The sequence below is a fragment of the Falco biarmicus genome, chromosome 1 (genome assembly GCF_023638135.1).
Source record: "Falco biarmicus isolate bFalBia1 chromosome 1, bFalBia1.pri, whole genome shotgun sequence".
NCBI lineage: Eukaryota > Metazoa > Chordata > Aves > Falconiformes > Falconidae > Falco > Falco biarmicus.
In genome coordinates this window covers 113,023,408-113,047,863 of record NC_079288.1, presented here as the reverse complement: position 1 = coordinate 113,047,863, position 24,456 = coordinate 113,023,408, and the positions used below count along the sequence as shown (strand labels likewise).

The following is a 24,456-nucleotide window of genomic DNA, read 5'->3' as shown; positions in this document are numbered from 1 at the left end:
AGGAACTGAGAGAGTAGTCTGGCCCTTGTCCAGACTGGGGGAACATGATCAGATCTGTGACTGTGGGACAGCATGCTAACTGGTACAGATGGAGGCTGGCCATCCTGATAGCATTAGGTGGAGATGGAGGCACTGCGCAATGAGTTTCCTCACATGGAAGTTTCTTTTTGCCATTTGTCAAATTTTACTACTTGGAAGACTCTGATGTTTAAAATAAATAAATGAATACCAGTTCATAAGAAAAAGCCCAAACACAAACAATACTTTCTATTAAATTCAGGTCAGAGAGGAAAAAAAATGGGGGGTGGGGGGATCCACTAACTTCACTTGATAAATTAATCTGTTGCTGCTCTCCTCCTTTCTAACTCACATATGATTGTGTCAGCCTCACAGATTTTATTCCAAGTGTGAATGTTTCAAACACCACCAGGCCTTTTGTTTTCCATTACCCAATATTACAATGAATGTCAGAGGTTTGGTCATCTCTGGTAGCATCCTTAAGCTAGTCAACTGGTTGGTGTCATCCTGTAGTCTCTAGCCAAGACGAACAGAATCCCTTTAGCAAGAAGACATAAGCATTCCACCTAAAATTAAACTGGTATGTGTCATGAAGTCCTTTTTCATTCCCCTGGTTTCTCCCTCTCCCCACATTCCTGTTCTTAAGTGGAAAAAAAGTGGCTTTGCTGCCTACAGCTCTTTAAAATAAAAATAAATAAAAAATCAAAGCCAAAAGATAAAAGCCACTTGGATATGTTCCAGGAACAATTTACATGAAGTGCTTTCAGTCTTTTCTTATGACATTTCTTGAACTTTAAAAGAAATATATAAACATTGATAAAAATCTTTATGATCTACAAGATACTTTTCAGACTTTGGAAAATTTCATAGTGCCTTCTCAACTGAAGACAAGTTAGAAGTACCATATAATGCCTTTTTTGTCCTGTTAAGCAGATTTTTTTTAATTTTTTTTTTATTTAAAGCTTCCATTATCCTTGTATTATAAAACCACAGAATGTTGCATCTGTGTTGAAAAGTGTAAAAATAGCATGCTGTGCATTGAAAGTGAACACAGAACAGCAAAGGAACACATCAGGTAACACTGTCAATCAAAAGCTCAGGTAACTGCAAACAAATGAGTTCTTCAGATGTCTGACAGACCGAGCTCTGCACCCAACTGCCAAATTTAGGTGCAGAGTCAAGCTGACCTTTGCTGCTCTCTCTGCTTTTAAAATATTCTTTCTATTTCTGTTCCTGCTCCACACAGTTTAATTCCCTGTCCAGCAGATGCTTTTGAATCAGACAGACTGATATGACCCCAACTAAGGCAAGAGTCAAGCAATACCGATGACCTTCTCTCCCTCACAATCAGCTGGCAGGCAAATTGTCCTAACTAAATTTACATATTTGATCATTTCCTTTGACCTTTATCACCACAGCTGCACCCTATGATCTGACAGAATGTCCCTGCAAATGTGAATCCTGTCATACTCCGACTGCCAAAAGCAAACACACACAGAAGACTGAAGGAAGGTCCCTATAATAATTTTACAAGAGGTAACGACAGGGAAACACAGTCAAGTGTGTCCCATGAGCAGCAACCACAGACACACAACCCATCTGTAACAGATCTTGGGCTGGTAAAAGACAGCAGTTAAAGCAGTTAAGGTTGTACCCACAGCCATCTCACCATACCAGCAGTCAAACTGTAATTTCTTGAAGATTTATTTTCCTTTCTGTGCTACAAACTATTCATTTGTGGAGTAAGGTGATATCCCTTATTTCCTTACGTAGGTATCTCACATGGTCATAGCATAGCTGAAGTTTTTCAAGTCAAGGAAGGACTGGTACACCAAAAGGTCTCCTAGTTCAAATAATTAAAATCATAATAGCTTTAGGTTTTTTTCAATTTTTCATTTCTCCTTCAGTAGGTGAGCTAGGTTAAATAAACTGCAACATATCAGAACACAAAGTTAGGGCTGCTCTTCATTCCAAACTAATCTGGATGAAGCTCAGAACAACAGCACAGCAGTGAACATTGCTCATCTGGCAGAAAATGAACTAAATCACCTAATACGCCTTTTCCTGCTGTTAACTTTGTGATATGGAAACAGCTTAACAAAACAAAAGAAAATTATTGCATACACAGATGTACTATCATCAAGCCACAGAGATACTGTTTTTTTCTTTACAGGGCAGTATAACTTTTAATCAGCTGATCTATAAAAGCCTCAATTACATTCTGTTCACATCAAGTGAGACAATTTTCCACATCAGATATGAAAAATGCAGCATCGGACAGGCTTGTTCCAGGAGAAAGCAGTTTCTTCCACAGCTTTCAGGTTCTCTGGCATTCACAAGTTCAAGGAACTGCAAAGTAGTGGCACTTGCTAAAAAAAAAAACCCCAAACATTACAGAAGAACAATACTCATGCTACCTAAAAGCACAGGGTACAGCATTCAGCCCTGAAGGACTGACAGTGTCACCTCCAGAAGGTGTAACACTAAGAGTGTAATTTAATCTTAGACAATGCCTCTCTACAGCCTAGGACAGAGATTGCCAAGACGGGGTGCCAGTGAGGGCCCTCAGCCCGTTTCTGTGAGACATGCTGGCTACCCTGCAGCACACTTCAGGTCTTACCAAGGTGAGCCAGGGGGTCCTGAGGTAACAGGAGATGAGGGGGAAACACCAATGGAATTCCTCAAAGGAACTAAAGGACCTGTTGGAGCGGGTCCAGAGGAGAGACACAAAAATGTTCAGAGGGCTGGAACACCTGTCTTATGAAGAAAGGCTGAGAGAGTTGAGAATTGCTCAGCCTGGAGAAGAGAAAGCTCCAGGAAGAACCTTATAGCGGCCTTCCAGCACTTAAAGAGGGCTTGTAAGAAAGATGAGGACAAACTTTTAGCAGGGCCTGTTGTAATAGGACAAAGGGTAATGGTTCTAAACTGAAAGAGGGCAGACTTAGACTAGACATAAGGCAGAAATATTTTACAATGAGGGTGGTGACACACTGGAACAGGTTGCACAGATCAGTGGTAAATGCCCCATCCCTGGAAACATTCAAGGTCAAGTTAGACCGGGCTCTGAGCAACCTGATCTAGTTGAAGATGTCCCTGCTCATTGCTGGGGGGTTGGACTAGGTGACCTTTAAAGGTCCCTTCCAAGCCAAACCATTCTATGATTTTATGAAGCACTTGCCTGCTCTAGAGGGGACACACTGAACACGCTCTTCTAATAGAGCACAGTCTACTTTTCACTTTATTTGAGATGAAAGTCAAAATCAAGTGCATAGATTTAATAAAAAGTGTAAGTCATGTAGTAAATATACTGCTTTTCTGATACAGTAACTGTCCAGTGACCTTCCATTGCTGAAATCAAATGAATTCTTGTTAAATTACTCAAACTTCTTACCACCATTTTATTTAAAACTTCATCCTGCAACTAAAATTCTAAGTTGCTCATATTTGCTGAAATGCCCATCAGCTTTACAGATCAACTTTATGAATCAACATAGAAAATAAAGCCTTTCCCATATGTCTCATAAATTGGACTCATGCACTAGTTTTCACAATCAAGTAGACAGGGCTAACTAGTGGGTCAACTTGTACTGACTTCAAAAGCTTTCAGTATGGAGAATCAGGCATTTTGTTATGCTAATTGTTTTGATTTGCTAGAAATAAACATGCCCTAAAACAGCTTAAATAAAATCTCAGAGGTAGTGAACAGTTGGCAAGCCCTGAAGGTTCTGCTACAGACACAACAAGTAACATCTGATGTTCCCTAGGGCCCTGTGCTTGATGCTTTATTTTGCTAGTATTTTTTTCAAACTGCTGTTTTATATAAGACAATGTCAATGGGCCTTGAATCAATGTAACAGGATCCTGCACGTAAAAAAAAAATAAATCATAAAATGGCTTATATTTGTTGTAGTGGAACATCTGAACTCCCATGTTACAGAATTTTGCAACTACAGGTTTAGTTTCATAAAAATGCAAACACCAACAACAGAAAAAAAGAGCAAATTAAAGCAATAGACTAATTTGAGTTATGATACACATCTGCTACTCCCTCCTTTTAAATGGTAGGATTATCATGCTTACCTGAAAGACCCTACTTGCAGAACACAGCCAATCCCTCAAAACAGATCAAGAAGAATTTGATAAAAAGTCTACACGTGCAGGGAATTGTTATTTTACAATATATTCCATCTAAGTCCATGTAAGTCTCCCAGTTCAAGAAAATTCTAGTCTAGCATTTCTGCAGCAAGCTGTACCTTTGCAGAGAGCCTGACTCCAGTTCTCCTGTCTTTACAAGCTGGCTCTCTAAAGGCAAGGGGGACTGCAAGAGGCCCCTCTGCAAATATTGTGCATCCACAAGGCCCTGACACACGGAAAAAACTTGACACTGCCCACTTTCCATAGCTCTGTGGCAACTCCCACCTGGCTGAATATCATCAAGGAACAGCGGTAAAGCAAAGGATCGGGGTTGTTTAAAATCTTTGGTGACAATTCCTAAATAAAATAAAATAAAATAAATCCAGAACACCAAAAGAAACACATTTGAGCCACAGGCATTATGACTTCTTATTATTGCAGATTTCCTAATCTTTTAAATTAACATGGTTTTCATTAAATGTCAAGATCACCCTGACATGGAAAAAAGGAAAAAGGTGATCTGCAATAACTTAAAGGTACAGTATAGCATCAACTGAACTAAAAGCTAGGCTCTGTTGTAAGGTACTTGTTTTTCTGTGATTTTTGTTGTTTTGTGAGGGTTTTTTAAGATCTATAATTGAAAAAGACTTTGCAGACTTCTATAATCCCCACCCTATATTTCTCTGTGAATGGGCAGAATTTTTTTACATTTCCACTGCTTCTGGGTTTAGACATTAAGTGTTGTCTTGAAACATGGTAAAAACTATCAGTAGCTACAAATCCATTACTAGTTGAGTTCTTTTGGATTATGTTACTTTGCAGATGTCATGGAAAAGCTTATTAAACTGAATGAACATACTATGGCCTGACAGGAACTTCACGTAGTACAGCATTGGCAGATGAGTCTCAGAGTCTTTTTTTTCCTCAAGATTTCTTTTTTTCCAAATCTGGAAGCTGACACATTGCAATAGTAAATCTAGCTATCTAGAAGTTTGTATCTTTTTCTATATGTAATTAAATCACAGCTTCACTCTATCCATTCACAATCAATTTCACATTTCTGATGGTTAAAAAAACAAAAACCACTTGGCTAATAGCAGGATTTAATCTGGTTATGTGACTTGCCATGGCTTGCTATCTCTTCAGTTCCCTTCAAGAGAGTCTTATTTTGAGTCCTACACTTCCCCACTTACTTTCCTGAGCTTCTACAGAAGCACCTGCTGCTGCCCAGAGCTTTCTAATGAGCTATTTAGAGACCAAGGAACAAAAGACTTCCTTGTATTTTCACTCCTCTGCCCATTATCAAGGCTCTTTAAGCAGGGATGAAAGAACTTGACAGCTCCCCTGCAATCTAGGTACAGAGACTCTTATGAGGTCCTGACAACAGCAACCTGCAACGACAGCAGCCTGGATCCATACAAGCTCTTCCCAGAACAGTCCATGATGTTACGAAAAAAAAAATATGTAGGAAGGTTAGTTTCTCTGTCCCCCACCTCACTCAAAGAACGTAGTAATGTACTTTTTCTTCACCATAGTAACAATAAACTAAAAAGTCTGCTAACACAACCCCTGAAAATATTTTGTGACTGCCAAGAATAATAGCTTACTAACCATGGACTTGTTTTTGTTGTCAATTCACACTGCTGATGACAGCCAAACCTAAAGCCACCCCAGCCTTAAAATGAGGTAAATCTGACAACAGCTGTCCAGCCACACACACACAGATAGCACTCCTAGTTAGCAAACTTTTTTAACTGATACTGTTATTCAGTTCCTCTGGAAGTCTATGCTGTTGTGACTGGACTGGTTTTGGTATGAGGTAATTTAAAGCCTTCTCAGATAGCCCTTCCTCTCGCCGTTCCCTAATGCACGATGTGCCGTTTTTGGAATAGGAGTAGCACTGAGGTATTCTGGCCTTCATCTTATGCTAGAATTCTACTATAATTCTTCTTTTCCTTTTCCTCCTCTTTTTAAATAGAAGTTGTAATCCATGTGGCATCAGTTAAAATGTAAGATACAGTGTCAAAAAAATTAACTACAAGGTATGAAATAGGAAATTAGTATCAACATTTTCAAGTGGATAAAGACTTAATCAAAAAAGGAAAAAAAAACCCCAAACCCTGTAATAACCAGCTGTGCTGGAAGAGAAATTGTCATGTAATTAGGTGATAATAAATGGAGTTGATCAAGAATGCTTTTGGAATCAATTGTATGCAACATTTTACTTCATGACCTTGGCACAAAAAGTAAGTATGCACTAATTGCATCTGCTGATAACCCTAAATTATGATACATTGCTGGTACTGGGGAATCGGCGTATTACAAGAAGCACTGTGACCTGAGGATTGAAGTAAAAAAAATCCAAAGGAACCAAATAGTACAAAGGTCATGCATTTGCTAGTCATAACAAGGATATGCGCAATACAAGGGGAATCAATCCACTGAAAAAAGAGAGAGGGAAAACAACCTGAGTTACTACTGAAATGCAAAATGACTACATTTCACAAATAAGATATAGCTGAAATAAAGGCAAACGTGATTCAGACAACATTTCTAGGAAAGACAGGGACATATTAATGTCATAGTTCAAGGCACCAGGGTAAAACACTACTTTTAAAATGCTAGTATCTGGAATAGATTTTATACACCTCCAGCTATGTATTCATTGTTGGACAAGGCGGCAAAACACTGTACACTTCTGAAAGATAATACATGCCCCAAACATATTAGCAGCATGACTATGTCAGTAGAAAATGAGGGTTTAGATTCAAAAATTAGCATGTAAATGCAAACATTTATTTTAAATTTCAGTCTCCTCTGAAACCTACCTTTCAATTTACAAGACTGAGTGTGTAAAACTGACCAGGGATCACTGGGTGCACACTTAATTAAACAATTTGAGAATGAAATTAGCTTTTCCATGAAAAAGAACTAGTAAGAATGTAGAAAACTGGTACAGGTGTATTTGGAATATTACTTCTACTTCTTACAAGTAATTCCATGCAATATTTAACAGGAATTTAAAATCTTGCACGTATGGCACCCTTCCAGACAGAGATGAGAGTGATCTGGCCCACTCCATTATCTCCTCAAATCTGTTTGCTTACCGTTGGACCTTGTTTCAGTCAAGTCTTAGTAATGGACAGAATTCACAACTCACCTTTGTACATTCATATAAATCATGATAGTCATTTTGAGTTCCGTAAAATGTAGGTTGAAAGTCTGCACTGATGCTTGAACTTTGCCCATTAACCCCCAAAGACCATTTCTTCCAAATGGGAGTTTCATTTATTTTTAAATAGCAGATCACTTATTAGGAAGTTTTGTTTTGACTGTCTGGATGGAAATGGGTTCCACCTAAATGTGCCCAAGAGACATTGAGCTTCTTAGCTTGAATAATTCTCTGGAAGAAGTACAACTAGGTATCAAGTGACTAGGTATCAAGTTTGTGTACTGAGAGGTGGAAGATCTGAATCCAAGTGGAACACAGTGGAGAAAAAAAATGGTATAAAAGGGCTTAGCATCTCCAGGTAAGGTCCAGCTCCACCAAAGTAATATGCAAGGTAAGGGCCTTATCTTCAAGACTGGGTGAGTGCTGCTAAAAGCATGCAAGTGTCCTGACAACTTTTTAACCTAGTGAGAAAAGAGCACACCTTGCACAGCAGAACTAAAATAGACAGCTGCATGTGATTTTCTCTTGGTTTTGTACATCTGTCTTTACCATGACAACTAGTAAATGTTAATGCTCTACTACAGTAAAATATATTTATTCTTCTAATTTTCCTAGGTTTAGTTTCTGAGTGGCTGAGAAGTCCCTCCATTATAAGGGCTGGTGATTTGCAGTAAGTCTCTCAGTATGCACCAGTGCAAGCTAGGCTGCAGAGATGGAAAGGCCTTCTGCTACACTATACAGGCTCAGCTAAGAGCTAGCAACACAGCATCTCCATTTGGGAAAAGAGATTTCCCAGTGAAAAATATAAACCAGTGTATCCTTCACATGAAAGGAGACAGCAAGGTCTAGGCCTAAATCCCAAGAGGTTCCCATGAGCTGCAACAATCAGCAATATTATTGCTCGGGGAATAACAGAAGCATGTATGTCAAGAATGCAAAAAGCAAAATATTATTATGCCGGAAATCCCTTGCTGAATTTGTATGCAGTACAGGTTTTGGTAATTAGTATTACACAGAAGTAAGGGGTTGGGGGGGGGGGGGGGGGGGGCGGGGAAGTGAGGATGTAATCCATTCAGTCTTTACCAAGAATATATAGAGCCCGGAAGGACCTGACTTAAACCCAATTATATAATATATCAAATCTAATAAGGGCACTTGACTGAAGATTTCCCTCAGACGGTACAACATCCAGACTACTCATCCCTTTCCTTTTTTTTTTTTTTTCTTCTCCTTTCAGTACTAGGAAAAAAGGAGCAAGTTTGGTCTTCTTTTTACTTTATTCTGAATAAGTGGCTTAACTGTTTAAGTTCTAAATCACCAAAACCAGAGCGCAGAATTGCTTAAGGTAAGTTGGGAAGTCAATAGTGATCTCAGAGTATTCTACCAGATAAAGTAAACATTCAAAAACACTAGAGGCTACTGAACTTTGATATTCCTCCTATATTTGTCCTACATTAAACTGTACCTTTGTGTTTTTCTCCTTTATAGTTTCTGCCTTAGTTGATAAACCAGAAAAGTGCAAGTTGAAAATAGCCTATGTGATAAACTTGGTATAACCCCACCCACTGGCTGATTCAGGAATACCAACTGCAGCAATTCTGGCTAAGTAAATCCTAGAGTAATTCTTTGCCTTCTAATGTACAGATTAACCAAAAAGACCACTACCAGCAAAAACTGCTCAATCACTAGGAGTCACAAGGGAAATGTTAAACTAGTGTATTTCTTACTACAGCCTTCAAAGACTGGTAATTCCCAACAACAGTGACTGAAGACTTGACCAAGATTTTATACATACCAGATTTTACTCGTATAAACAGATACTTAAGGCACAAATATTCTAATATAATAGTCTTCAATAAAACTATTTAAACACAGACTGCTGGTGCTGAACTCAAGATTCACAAACAATAACCCTAGTGTTTCTGAAGTACATGAGAAATCATTAAGTTACAGAGCTTTTTCTTTATGAAAATAGCTATATCCATTTATATGCACCAAGAAAAATAAAGTCACGGGTTAATATTCACTAGGCTGTAAAGTTCTGTTACTAGAACACCATACTTGTATCAGTTACCAGCAGCAACAGTGCACTATATCAATAACCAAATGTTTAGTATTTGGGAGCCTGTGAAAAACTGGAAAACTTCTCTGATCAACTCTTGTACCTGGGAAGCACTTTTTGCACCATTAACATGGAAGGCTTGCAAAACAATAATTCAAATTCTTCTGCAAATTAAACTGTGCAGGTATGAAAAGAAATCAATTACACGTTAGAATTTATGGGAGAGATCCCAGCCAGTTGAAGTCTTTGAAGTAGAAATTTGAGCTCAAATTCAATTTTGACAGTATCCAATCAAGCCAAATAATTTCAGATAGTCTGGCAGGAATTTCAGAAGTTAATAGACTTCTAAGCATTTCAAATGGCACCTCTTGTGTGACTTTGGCATACTTAAAAAAAGAAGTCTTGTCCAGTTTTGGAGAAGACTTAAAAATGAAATGATTCACTTCAGGCGTGGAAGTACAAAACTCAGACTTACTTTCACGCCTTGGTCCTAAAAACTGAAGTCCATTAAATAAAGTTCAAAGCCTTTTCGTCACTCAAACTGTTCCCAGCAGGGAGAATTCAACCCTTTTACTTTCCCTTAAAGTTAAACCCTAATTCTGACAGGCAAAGAATAATTAGCAGAACCTACATTTTTATTTGACTCCCTCCAGTAGTAACAGTACATATGTGTATACACATGCACACTGTCTACTTCTCTGGCAGAAGGATGTATCACTAAGCCAATGTGGGCGAGTTCAAGTGATCTCCCTAACAGCAGAAAGTTGACACAGTTTACATTATTTGTTTAATAGCGTATCCTATAATTTTGTGATACTGTCAGAAAAAATAAAAGGTTTTAAAAGTCGTCATTTCTAAAGTTGTATCAGGTGTAGTTCAGTACAGACACACTTTCTTATGATGTTAATGAAGTGACACATCAATAAATCGGTATTAACATAGTCTGGTAGATTTTAAAAATGACAACATCTAAAAGCTTTAAGGCATCATTTCTTTTGACTTATCCTACAGTCATTAATTTGAAAACCAGAGCACAGACAATTAGATACTATGGCAACAGACCAAACTGAGATGTATTACATATATGAACCTGTGCAGACAGACCTTTTCAATTGTTCCTTCACTTGCTACTAAAGCTAAACATTCCCTCTGCAAGGTAACCTTGCTAGCAGACACACAAAAAAAAAAAAAAAAAAAAAAAAAAAAAAGTTTAATATTATTAAATATCTACCTGAGAGCTTCATGAGGAGCTCAGATGCTGCCTTGACTGACATGTCCTGCCTCATCACATTTGCCTGCACTTCCGGTGGCTTGAGTTTCTCCTCAGGGATGTTTGGAGCTGAGGCTTCGGATTCGTGGCTGAACACATAGCTGGACTGAGACAAGGCTGAACTTGCAGCTTCTTCATCCTTAGGCTCCTCTTTCACTTTAAATTTAGGAGTCAAGGGCTCTTTTTGATTTGCAGCTGTCAAGAGAAGGAAAGAAGTGAGACTTAATGAGGTATGTAATATATAATCACAGAGCAGCTAGTAACAGGAAGAAACCATAACCCAAGAAATGTTAGAGCAGGTACTGAAAGTGAGCATGTCAAACAGCATTCAAAGATGCTTCAAGAAGTAAACAAACTTCTCCATCTTTTGTACAAAGGGACAGTTTTGAAACACAAAACCTGCATGTACCAGAGCTCAAGAAACCGTCCTTCTCTTATGTTTTTGCCTCTACTCCTCCTAAGAGCATTACCCTGATCATTGGTTTGTAGGTCTTCTATAGGCTCGACAGAAGTTTAAAACATCATTTCACGTAAGGGCAAATTTGGCAAAGCCGTGGGTACTACATACTGAGTTCTTTGAGCATGGAAAAGAAGCAAGAGATGAAGACTAGAAAGAGGAAACTAAGAAGGGAGTAAAAGGGATAAGACAGCAAATTCTTAGGTCCTAAAAGTTGGTATTTTCAGAAGACACCATTTCAGGTTCAACACCCATAAAAAAGAAAGTTTAAAATAATCCTTTCAAATACTCCATGTAAGCAGCTGCACAGCCTCAGAGAAGGGTACAGTGACCTTGGGGCTGCTTAAAATTTACGCACTGAAAAATGCTGTTCTTGAATGGTCTTTCCAATACCCCTTGACAGCAGTAGATCCTTGGCACTGCATTTGGTTGAAGGGATAAAACCAAGAACACCTCTTAAACAACACTTCCAAACCCCAAGCAATATAATTCCACAGGCAGACTACACGACAAACTATTTTTCAGCAGCTCTTCTTGTAATTTTTTAGGTTGGTCCAGTAAGACACAGTTCCTTCCCTGTCTCTTAGCGGCTTTTTCTTGTTCAAAATTTCACTTTAAATTCCCAGTAACACACAGCAGATGACTCGTTCAGTGCCCTAAACTTTGATGAGTTTACATCTTTCTTACCTCTCTAAACCTCTGTCTCCACAAATATGAAAGATAGAGCCTTGTCCCCATTTAGTTATCTTTCTGAGCTCCCTCACCATTTACCTCACTACCTCTCCTACATATTTTCCTCCTTCCACATGACAATCCCCTGCCTACCCTCATGACTCTTGCAGATGAGCTCTGTCAAATCTCATTCGGACCCCATAAGAATCATGCATAAGAATCAGCATTAGAAGCTGATGTGCCTTGCCTGCTGCAGAGAACTGCTTTACAAACCCATTACACAAACAGGAAAAGCCAAGGAACCGGCACATCACAGGGAGCCATTGCTCCCTCACACTTCAGAGCTGCCACCCAGGATAACAATGCTAAAAACAATGTTGACAACAGATATTCTCCTCAGCAATTCCCTCAAAATCTGACTCCTAAAGAATGTGAATTCCTGCATCCCACTGTGAGCTCACCATCTCCCAGAGACTTCAGCCCTAAAATACAGGGTACAACTGTCATCTTTACCACAGATGTTTCCATTTGCTACTTTGAGCTTTGTTCATTTTCACACAGTCCACTGGTTTGTGGTTTTCTTTTTATTTTTTAAAGTTACTACATTACCCTGTAACACAATACTTGCATCTTTTCAGTTTATATTCCAGGGTTGTTTGATTTTTCTCCTTTCTTATTGGTTGGCAAGCCATTACCAAAGAACAAGATTAAAGCAAGTGGTATAAACAGTGTACACATAAGCAGCATGTACATACACATTGGTGCTTTTCACTACTTCAGAAATTAAATTAGCTTATATGTGTAATTTTTAATATGACCTATAAGCACTTTTATAAGTATCAGGAGTTGCTTTTTCCTTTTTACAAAAAAGAGTAAAAGCAGAAAAATGAAACATTAAAGCATGTTTTAATTCATCAAAATACAGGTTAAGGCTCTCAAACCAATCTTAACTTTACCAAGGTACTTTGAAAAAAACTTCCATCTGTCTTCTTTATCCAGGTCTACATCTTTCTACCTCAGTCTATTCTGAGGTTTGACCTGAGGTGATGAATGGTCAGCCAAAAAAAAAAAACATAAAAAAAGCCCATACCTTCTATGCCACACTACCTTCTACATTCCTTCTCTTTTAAAACATGCCGCTCTAGCTGCTACTGATATGAAAAATACTTTCACCAGGAGCTGAGTACAACTGATACAGAACATTCTGCCTGAACTTTCAGAGAACCTGGAGGAGAATAAATAAATAATTAAAATAATCTTTCTTATTTATTAATTTCAAGAAGGTATTAATTCAAATTGTCCCAGAAAATAAAGGAAACATGAGTCTGAGTGAAGAGGTAAAGATGATCCACTGAAAACAATCATTAAGCTGTGAAGCCAGCTATGTTTCTGCCGATGAACGAGGGCAGAAAATGAACCAGGTAGAAGCACTATCAACAAGGTCCAGCATACACTTTTACCATTTAAGATAGAGTGATATTAAACTCACATACACAGATCAGTGTAAGCTTGCTACCATACACCATGGTCCATGATAAACCAGATAAAGAACAATGTAAGAACATCGATAAACAAATAGAAGCACTGTAACAGAATCCATGTAATATCACAGTCAAACTATGAACTTTTTTCAGAGTCAGACGCTACAGTATGCAGTGGGAGATGCCTTATGGATTCCCCTACCACAAAGAGGAGGATCAAAAGGGGTGCTTTTAGAAGAAATTAGCATTTATTAAACGCTTTTATCACCATGCCAAAACTCAGCAGTCAATTTGACCTAATCCAAGGGCAGGTGTTAAGCAGCACCTCTGTGCTCTTCATCTCAGGATATTCTCAAACTCTACTGAGATGAAGCCAAGTTCTAATAGCTCAGAGAACTAAAAATGCAAGGTAGGTCACATCAGAGTTTAAATAGCTTCATGACAGCGACACATCCAGAATGAGTTGAACAGGGTATCCGTCAAGTTTCCCTTCTTTCTTATGTCTCACTTTCCCTTTCTTTCCCTACCTCACACATTAACTCTCCTACTGTGACAGCACATGCTGCTATAAGCCATTGCTCCCTCACACTTCAGAGCTGCCACATGGGATAACAATGCCAAAACTATGTTGAGAACAAATCCATGAGCACAACATCAGACATAATCTAAACAAGCTCTTCATGAGATCAGTATACTCAGTTTGTCCCTGTGTGTCTACAAGACATCACCTATGAGAAATATAAAACATGGTTGGGGTCCCACAATCCAGAGGAAGTCCTGAAGACATGCATTTGGCGGTATTACATCAAGCAGAAAAGAAACCCAGACTACTGTTCTTACCTATGTTGCTGGTTCTGCCTACTCTAGCTGCTTTGCTTTGGACAGGAGATAGAATTAATATATTAATTAAAGTTTTCTTTCTTTAACAGACAGCACATCCTTTGAACCAACCATACTTTCAAAAAATCAAACATTTTAATTGTAGGCATATCACAAAAATGGAAGAGTTATTTATCTTCATTTTCTTCCCCTAGAAAACAAAACCAATTAAAATCAGACAACTACTGGGTCAGTTTTAATCCCCTACTGCTTCAATTAATAGGGCTTTCACTTTTTATTGAAATATAGTAAAGCAGATACCAGTATAAATTTAGCCTAAATAGAAGGACGAATTAAAAAAAAGAGGAGGCTGTCCAGTCTATCAGATGCATGCATTAAAACTACAGGGGGAAAAAAAAACCACCCAAAAATAATCCTCATCACTCTTGCCTCTGTCCCATTTTGGATCCACAATCATGGGTAAAATTGCTAACACATGGGAAATAGCAACAATGACGTGTCCACTAGTCATATTAGGGAGAACAATAAACAGATGTAAGAAATAACTTTTCAAATAAGGTGAAAAAAAAGTTGACTGAGACCAGTTTTTAAAACCTATGATTGAAGAATCTTTGAAAAATTATAACTAGACAAGGATTAAAAAGATGGTGTTGACATCTATCACAGTCTACTTGAACAACAAATTATTAGTCCCCAGAAGGAATAACATCTATCTACATACAAAAATAGATAAACATACATATACTTAATTTATATTTAATTTACATTCATTCTGAACTGCAATGAGAACAGACTGAAGGATGTGTTGCCTGCAGACTGAATCAAAAAAAACCCCCAGCAAATAAATTTTGAAATATACAGCAAAGAAAAAAACCCAAACAAACAACACAAAAACCCACCCAGCAAACGCAACCAACAGGCAGCAGTCTCTCAAGCAGGGTTGATAATTCTCCATTTGTTCCATTCCATATCCAGAAAAAAACCCAACAAAACATATCAAAGAAGATTCCAGACTGCTGATTTTTATCTTTCTGGCAACTGGAATCATTTGATCCATTTGGTGAAAGTAGATGATGAAAGTTATAACACTTTCCTCAAGCTGCCAAATGCCACAAGAAAAGCTTTGGGCATCTGCCACTAATCTGAAACACTCTGATAGAAGCTGCTAACTGCACCAGTCCACTTACAAGGTTTTCCAAATGCTCATAATGTTTATAATTAAAAAAGGAAAAATGGGCCGATTGCTTCAAACCAAGCTCAATGTTACAAGTCACCATCTGCAAGGAGTTGGTCACCATTCCATCTTCATGAGCAAAGAACGTGAGAAAGAAAAAAGAATCCACCACAAAAATGCTGCCATGAAACAGGCCATAAGAAAAAGCATCTACAGAGTTTGAGTCAAAAGGAACTGTGCTGAAAATGCTGCAGTACACCGCTGCACCATCTTATTATTTTACAAGTGATACCTGACTACAGCTTCAAAGATGAGAAAGAGCAAGCCAGTCAAGGCTGAAGGAAAAAGGGAAAGTAAGGACACATTCCAAAAAGGCACTGCAAATTGAACTGGTGTCCTTGAGATCTTGCAGGAGAACCTCCTTGCGATTCTCCTCAGAGCCACCACGGTAAGAGAACCCTAGTATGACTTTTACCTAAGGAAGAATGGACAGTGTTTTATCCAGGTCCTACTGGAGCAAGAGCACCTGAATGACACAGGGAGCCTTCCATTCCAGGTGGTAAGTTGTGAGCTGGCGTAGTTAAAAGAAACCAAGGACCTTTGCCAGATCAGTTCTACAGTATTTGGAAGACACGTTTCCCCAACACTGAGCTTCATCGTCCTGAAGGCAGCTGCGGTCAGTGAAGGGTATGCATTGAGTCATCCACTGTTTTCGCTCTAGTAATTGAAACGTGCAGGTAGGTGTTGGTGTCCTGCACAGCGACAATGGCTTGAATCTGGTGACATTCAAGAGCTAAGTAAGGGGTACAAACACCGCAGAAGCCACCACTGGTGAGCTAATTGCTTGCAAGAAAAATCTATGCCACTGGAACCTATCGGAGAATCTCCAGATTAAAATCCAATTGGTCTGATAAATTATGTCCAACTTATAAAACACAGAAGCTGTCTACACTGTAAGTGGCCCAAAAGGAGAAATACTGTTGTTCTGGCAGGACAGTCTAGCTGGTGTCTCAGGTTTTTTTTAGCGCCTTCTGCCCTGGAGTATTAATCTGTCCCAGAGCACCTCATGTTACCTAACCCTCCTGGGAGTGCTAACTCAATTACATCTCATTTTCAAAGTCCTCTACCCTGCCCTCAACCAAATAAACCAACCTATAGGGCTACAAGGAAGAGGATGGGAACTATCAACGTAAAAAGCTACCTATGACTCAAGGGTGCTCAGAATTGAAATGTTTCTTTTTTATCAAAGCAGTGGAATGGCAGGATATACAATCATGAAAAGCATGATGATGCCAAGACTTGCCACCAGTGGGCTTCCAAAGATCACTTAAAATATGAGGGCTTCCAAACCATCTTGCTGAAGTACATTAAAAGTGTGTAAGCAGAGGTTAAGAAAAGTCCAGCTAACTATCCTGATCGTCTCTAAAGCCGCTTTGCTTTTAAGGAGCTGTAGTCAAGCAAAATGAGACACAGCACAGTCCTGCCACTGTTCTCTCAAAAATCACAATGTTCCAGTTCAAGTGAAATGGAGGAATTAGGCAAATTACTAGGGCACCTGTAGGACCATACATCCACACACACCCCAAGATGTCTGTTATACAGCCAAAGTCCCACCTGCTAAACAAGGTTGCACTGTCTCCCAAGACCATCTTCTCCTTTCAGGGTAAAAATCAAAACAACAGCATAGGTAAAACTCTGGGGAAGCTGGAGCAAAGAGGGGGAGGAGAGTGAGAGGAGCAAAGGGAAATTTGCTGCTGATAGGAAATAATTGTTTGCAGTATAGAAATTTCTTCTCTCTACAAAGGAACAGAAACAGGACCAGACTGACCTCTGTATTTGTTTAAGAAAACAAAAACCAAAACAAACAATCAGAGATGATTGAACTACCAATGTGTTCAATTCCCATTTTGGACAGATGTGAGAGAAGGCTCATGAGCTAGGACTTCTGCCCAGAGTAATGGTGTAATCAGGGACGCAAAAGAGCCATCAGTCTAGTCTAGTCTTATACTCCAAATGTAAGCGTTCATGCAAGTATTAAAGCTAAATAGTAAGCAGAGAGCTGGTCCAGAATCGTATTCATGTCTTCTTTTAAGTTGTATTGGGTTGAGTACACAAAAAAGCAGTTTGTTATCTTGCATTTTAAATGACTGAATTAAAACAGAGTCTACACTGTTTTATCTTGCTAAATTCTCCATATTCTTTCAAGGTTTAAAACATGATGGATATGATTTTAAGGATGTCAGATAATTGTGGATGTAAGACTAGCAATTGCTGAAAAAAGATTGTAAGGGTGGTGATAAATCAGTGGCAAAGATTAGTACAGGCTTTTATTTGCCCAGGTTTTAATTAGCCATGCTATTGCCCCTTTTCAGTTTTATTTTAAATTAAAGGTCTATAACGAAATTACGAAAACGTGAATCTAGATAGACACTTCAAATGGAGATCTTGATGACATCAGGGTATTTACACCGACAGAAGCACTACGGAATTCACAGTATTTGAAAACTAAGGATATGGCTCAATAATTGCTAGTCCTGTGCATTTACATCTTCTAATTGAAATTTTACATTCTGCATAAGCAATGAATCCTAAATATAGGCAGCATGGTCTTTTCTTTGGAACTTGCTATACAAATACATCAATTATGACAATTTAATTGGACATGCTTTTATTTTATTAAAAATAGCTGTTTGAAGACTTAAAGCCAGTCAGTTTAGTACTGTCAATGGCAAATGCTAAAACATTTCAAATTACTTGTGTTACCTTTAAGGAGTGTAGTAATTTTCAAGAGCCAAACAGAACAAATAATCTAAGTGATTACTTAGCTTATCTACTAATATTTTGTATGTAGCTGTCTGATGATTTACTATGTCATTATTCCATTAATGGAATCAGCTAATAAAACATGAATGCAAAGTCCAAGTACTTTGGACAGTCACCAGAATCCCATGGTGGCATTATTTTCCAAAACAAAGATTTGACTCCTCATGTGATAGTGACAACAGATAGGACTTCAACTGGGAGAAACATAGTTTCTCATTTATTTAACATGGCCAGCCCCAAACCCTCAGTACATTCTCTTTCATTCCTCCTCTCTATTTTAAAGTTTTTCCATGCAAGTAACTTGGGGGACATAAAAAGAACTGCAGAAGCAGGGCACACGTGGTAATATACACTGTCACAAGATGAAGAGATGCTTTCTAGAGTAATGCACTTGGTGAACACAGAGAGGTAGGGGAGAGAGGCCAGCACTGAATTACACTTTACAATTACTGTTCCTGCGCAGAATTCCTTTGAGATCAATAGTGCAAGAATCCCATTCATTTTGATGGGATTAATTTATTTTCGAATGTTATGAAAAGTAACTGCAGCACATAACACAGCCACAGTAATAACTTCACTAGAGTAACACCAGCCATTGTAATTTGGACCACTGTGAAATTCAGGTTTTATTACAAAAGAAAGCAAGCCTTAGAAGTGGGTGGAAGGCCATTAGTATTTAAAAAGATGCATTGTATAATGTCTGCCACTGAAACAGGAAAAGCAAATACTCTGCAAATTAAGATATGAATGCAGTTATAAAGTTTCAAAGCAAAAATAAAGGACTGGGGGAAGAAAACATTCTGGCAAAGCACAGATCCAGCAAAGTACTCTGCAACTTGAAGCATACAAACAGTCCTACTGAAGTAAGAGGGGGAAGATCTGAAGGTAAAAACATGCCAATGCTTAAATATTCTTCTGTTTATATGTTAAAGAGACATCTGCTAACTAACTTTACAAACAATAGCCCTTTCCAAATTTAAATAGCATTTTGGAGAATCCTTTTGAATTTCTTATGAATTTAAAAGCATCTCCTACCTTAAACTAGGGTCTAGAGAATGGAATCTGGAAAAAAAATCAAGATTTGTTCTTATTTTTAGATTTATATTGGGCGATTTGTGTTATGCTTTATTTCATAAAACATGTAACTAAAAATCTTTCTGGCAAGCAATGGCACAGAATTAGGGCTGAATGGATCTCAAAAAGTCACCCATACCAGTATTTCTCATCCTTTTTAAATCTAAGGCCTCCCTAAGCCTTTCTGAAAAAATTCAGAGGCCACTTTGAGCAGCGTCATCACAATTCATGCCTGGCCCAGCCAAAATCAGGTCTAACTTTGAACACCTATAAATTTTTTCCCCACTTTGCTTCTTTACAGCTGGCTGCTTGTTTTTGTTCAGCTGAAATTTCTTTCAACTGCTTCTCATGTCCTATGGTTCACTGACTGAGATAGACAGATCTAGTCCATCCTACTGTCTAATATGTGAACAACCACATCTGACAGGTAGTTATCTAATCCGTTTTTAAAATTGTCCGGTGGCAGAGATGCCACAATCTCTCCAGCCATACTATCATAGAGGTTTAACGACCCCAACTTTTGGAAAGGTTTTCCTAATGCCAACTTAAACCCTACAGCAATATAAACCTGTTATTTTTTGGCCTAATTACAATGAACAACCAGAGTTTATTTCCTTCTCCCCAAGGCAAACCTTTTAATGCATTAAACACTTATTAATGACTCACCTTAGTCTTCTGTATAGCCTTCACAACCTCACCCCTTTTATCCATCCTCACTGGACATGTTTTCTAAACCTCTGGTCATTTCTGCTGCTCTCCTCCTTCAAAGTCTTTCCAACTGTCCACACTCTTCATAAACTATAGTGCCAAAATCTTGGACTTCAGCAAAACTGAGAACAGCAGGATTGTTTCCCCCTTCCTTGAGGCCATTTCTCTCTGTATACAGCTAGTTGTTCCTGGGTTTGTATTTGTGCAACTGTTTGTTGAACATTTGCACATTTTTTACAGATCTCCTTTGACTGCAACTCTTCTCTTTTGACTGTGAACTACTTTCAATGTACTCTTTTCCAACCATCTGATATCCACTTCATCTAGACTAGAAAGGTACTGCACTGCACAATGAGAAATAATGCTGAGAGCCCAGATTATATAACATGCTTATTAAGATTCCATTTTCAAATTCATAATAGTTAATAACCACCAATTTTGTACCACCTTTCACCCTAGGTGCACCAGTTAAACTTTGGACACTATAACTCTTAGGTCTGAAGCACTTCTTTGAGTTCCACACATGGAAAAACAAAAGGCTGAAACTGCACAGAAGTGAAAACCAACAGGCTCTGAGGTCTACTATGAAACTGGAGGCATACAAACTGATACCAACCAAGAAGAAGACGAGCAATAAACATTGGCAAGCAAAAATAAATGTTCATTTAAACCATCAATATTCAATAAGAATAAATGCCAAATTCTAAGTCTATATATCTATCTATTGCTTCTTTCTTAGCCACAAGGCCCATCAGAGAAGAAAATTAGATTATTTTGACATAATTTGGTCTCAACAAATCTGTGTTGGCTGTTACAATTGGCATATACAATTTGAGATGTCAAAAGATTTATATCCTTGAAAAGGTAGGGCCAATAATTGAAGTTCCAATGGGCCTAACGAGAGTGTCATAATAAAGAAATCACTCAAAGGAACTGGGTTCAGCACAGCAAGCAGTCAAAAAACGCAGCTAATACTTAGCCAACTTGCTAAAAGAGAACTACTTCTACTCTAAATTTATGCACGGTGTATGGAGGAAAGCATGAGCTAAATGTATATAACACGATATAAATCTCAGGAGAAAAGAAATTCCTTTCCTTCTAACATTGCCTTTCTTGTGTAGTAAACTTGGTGACTGGCAGCACATTTTCATCCAAATATGCACACATACAAAATTACAGATACATCTCACTCCCCCAGTGACTTTATAACATGTTGCTAGGTAACAGTGCATACAAGTCAGGTTTCAAGACCTTTAGTAAGTCACCATAAAATAACTGCATAGGCCTTTTGCATGAATAATGTACATTTGTATCCTTTTTCTGATGCCAATAGATTAGACATTGACAACATGACCGTCTGCCAAACTATAAACAGTTCCCCATCAACTGCTACATGAAAACAACACATCAAAATGTTATTTGTTTTTTCAGCTTTCAGTCTTTCCCCACCTCCTGCTTTCTGCTCTCATTCTGCTACATGCAGCCATCCTGAGCGCTACCATCTATGGGTCAGTACAGTTGATGTGTAGAGCCACTTAGATCGCAGCAACGCAAATTTAAGATAGACATCAGAATGACAACACGTATGGGACAGCTGTCAGGCAACATAAAAAAAATGGATTTCATATTGAGTCCAAATTTGAAACTCAATTTAAAAAAAGTACAAGCAAATCAAAACAGACTCAACATTCAATGTTGTTCATTTTTTCATTGAGCATAATAACAACTTGTATCAACAGATTATTTTTAAAAGAGGAGATTTCTGTGGCTTCTTCCAGCCCACACAGCAAACCATTTATGCCAGCCCATTTCATCTCCTGCTTGCCCTCAGTTCTCTTCCGTTTAACTGGTTGGCTCCATGAACCCTCAGACATGACTTCTTGCCTTTACCCATTCTACTTGACTCCCCACAGAACTGCAATCCCAGAGGTATAAAAGCCTGGGCAGACGGGGACCACAAGCCTTTTCAAAATAAATGGCTGTGGTTACACTGAGGCAATGGCATTAGGATAGAGCTAATTCCTTAGTTTAACTGACAATAAAATTTGCTAAAATGCAACTTACATTCCATTTAAAGGAAAAAGGTGACCAATTATTCTCTTTTGAAAAGAGTATGCACTATCTCCAAAGTCTAAAACTTGCCATAGGAACTGCCAAGTCCTTGTGAAACAGAAGTTTCTTAAGTGAAATTTTTCCTGGCTTCTTTATCTTTAAAAATTAAGGTCAATTTTGAAAACATTTAGTATACAACATTCCTTCAGCACGTCCACAATTCTGAAGCGTTCAGTCAACTCAATAGAAAAGCACATAAAATATAATAGATTCACCCTAAACACATCATCTGCTTCAGTCTCACATACAAATACCATTCTTACAGCAACAATCTCACAATGAAAGAAATCACAACACACACATGCTTTGCATTAGATATGGATTTCCATTAAAATAGTAAAACAATTCAAAAGCTGTTCATGAATCTCCAGGACTACCTTTTTTTAAGTGTTAATAATCAAGAAATGCAGTAACATTCATACTTCACATGTATCTACTAGTTGGACCTCAAATACTACTCTGAAAGGAAGGTGACCAATACTTTATTGGTCCTATTTAATAGAAGAGTTAAGGCAGAGAACTTAAGAACTGAATTGTCTAACTTGCTATGCTCTTGTGACCCTCAGTGATTTCAAACCAGAACTACAGGTATTCAGCATACCTGAAAAAAAACACCAAATGGGATTTGCCAAAGTAATTGTCAATGAACATGAAAGCCTGCAGAAAAGGTTCTCACTCCCAATTACAGCAATTAAACAGCAAAATCCCTCTCTTCTCTCACCATTTCCTCTCTTCCCTCCATCGTGCACCTCTCCTTATCAAAACAAACAAGAAATGACAAGTTAAGGAAGTTGCAACGCTTTTCTCCCTGCAATTCCATGACTTAGCAAACCCAAAGCAAAACATTTCTTAGCCCAGAAAGGAGCAGCTGCTGCTTGCTGTTCAATTACCTGACAGCTTCATAAGAAAATCTGATGCCATCTTGACAGAGATGTCTTGGTTGAATAGGGCTGATGCTGTACTGGCCACAAAGTCAGAGGAGTCTTTCAGCTTTGTGTTGTTGGGGGCTCTGTCAACAGTGCTAAGAGCAAAAGGTGCAGCTGAAATGCCATTGTCATCTTTGGGCTCTTCTTTCACTAGTAAAGGTGGAATGCCTCCACTAGGCTGCCCAGCTGCATCAGGTGTTTTAGATACAGATGCTGATCCCGTAAGGTCAGGTCCACCTCCTTCCCTCTGTGGTCCTGGGCAGGAGTCACTATTTAGCTGTGGTGACCCCTTCACATCAGTTTCTGGTATTTCCTCCTTCACTTTGGATTCTGTCCTGAGGAAATGTTGATGGCAACGCATATGGAGTTTCAGGCTGAAGTGGCGGGAGGAGGTAAAAGGGCATAGCTGGCATTGAAAGGTCTCACCCCTGTCTTGGTGCTGATGAACCTGGTTGAGGAAGTGAAAGACAAAAGCACGTATTAAGCAAAACAGTCTACCAGCATTATAGAAATTCCAACTCCACACTTCTCACACTGTTTTAAAAAAAATGTTAACTAATGAGTGAACTCTTCATTCTGACCACTTGGAAAGAGGTCAGACACTAAGGGCAGTCAGATTCTTTCACACATAAGTCAAAGAACATAAACATCAGACTCAACTACAGAAAAAAGAAGTATCAGGAAAATCAGTTTCTACATCATGGAAATAATGAAGCCTGCTTTGGATCAAACAGTCCTTACAACCAGATCCTGATGACCTGCCAGTGCATAAAAAGACTTCCAAGCTATAACTAGTAGCTTGCTTGATTAAAAAAACAAGCACACACACACCCCCCATCTATTACATGATCTACTAAGCATCATCATTCTGTGCAACCTCATAAATAACAATTGTTTAGAGCAACCCAGCAAAACACCAAACTGCATTGATTCAAGTATCATTAGAGTAAAAACACAGCACCTGGCAATACCAAGGCACTATTGAAACAGCTTGTTGCAAATTAATTCTACCAGAAAATAAACAGTTCCATTACAATAAAATACAAACATGAGAGATGGTGTTGCCATTTATTCTATTTCATCAGTGAATTAATGATCATAGTTACTGTACTCTCGTATTTTGCCTGCAGGCTCTTTCTCATAGAGATGGTATGGTCCAGTATGACTACAACGCCTAGCATGTTCAGGCCCGATTCTGATTACTTTTAAAAAAAGAACTCTACCTATCCATCCATATCTAATGGTTTACAATTATTTGAACAGAAACATTCATTAATATGAACTCTATACTTATAACTATACAATTTCTTGTTTAACACAATACTTGTGAAAGAGGAGGAATAATTGAGCTTAGCATAATAGTGACAGATATATTGAAAAATATTTTGCTGTAGCTTCACAAATGATTTTTAAATCCTGACAGTAGCACACCCCAGGCTACTCCCTGTAGAAAGACTGGCAAATACATACATTTGCTCCTTACTAATTGATGAACATGTGATCAGGACAAACTGGAACCAGACTGAGCTCCAC

At 38.4% G+C, this 24,456-nt stretch overlaps 1 protein-coding gene across 5 annotated transcripts in view; it reads right to left on the bottom strand.

The window, feature by feature from the left end:
- ZNF827 (zinc finger protein 827) overlaps positions 1-24,456 on the bottom strand; it is a 106,188-nt gene that overhangs the window by 40,742 nt on the left and 40,990 nt on the right. For all 5 annotated transcript variants that reach the window (XR_008825837.1, XR_008825838.1, XR_008825840.1 and 2 more), the window contains exons 4-5: positions 22,888-23,371; positions 10,618-10,851 (exon numbers count right to left, since the gene is read on the bottom strand). Coding sequence is in view for 2 of the 5 variants with exons in the window: in XM_056361731.1 (XP_056217706.1) it covers positions 10,618-10,851; positions 22,888-23,371 (718 nt within the window). In the remaining 3 variants the exon portion in view is untranslated. The remainder of the gene's footprint in view (positions 1-10,617; positions 10,852-22,887; positions 23,372-24,456) is intronic.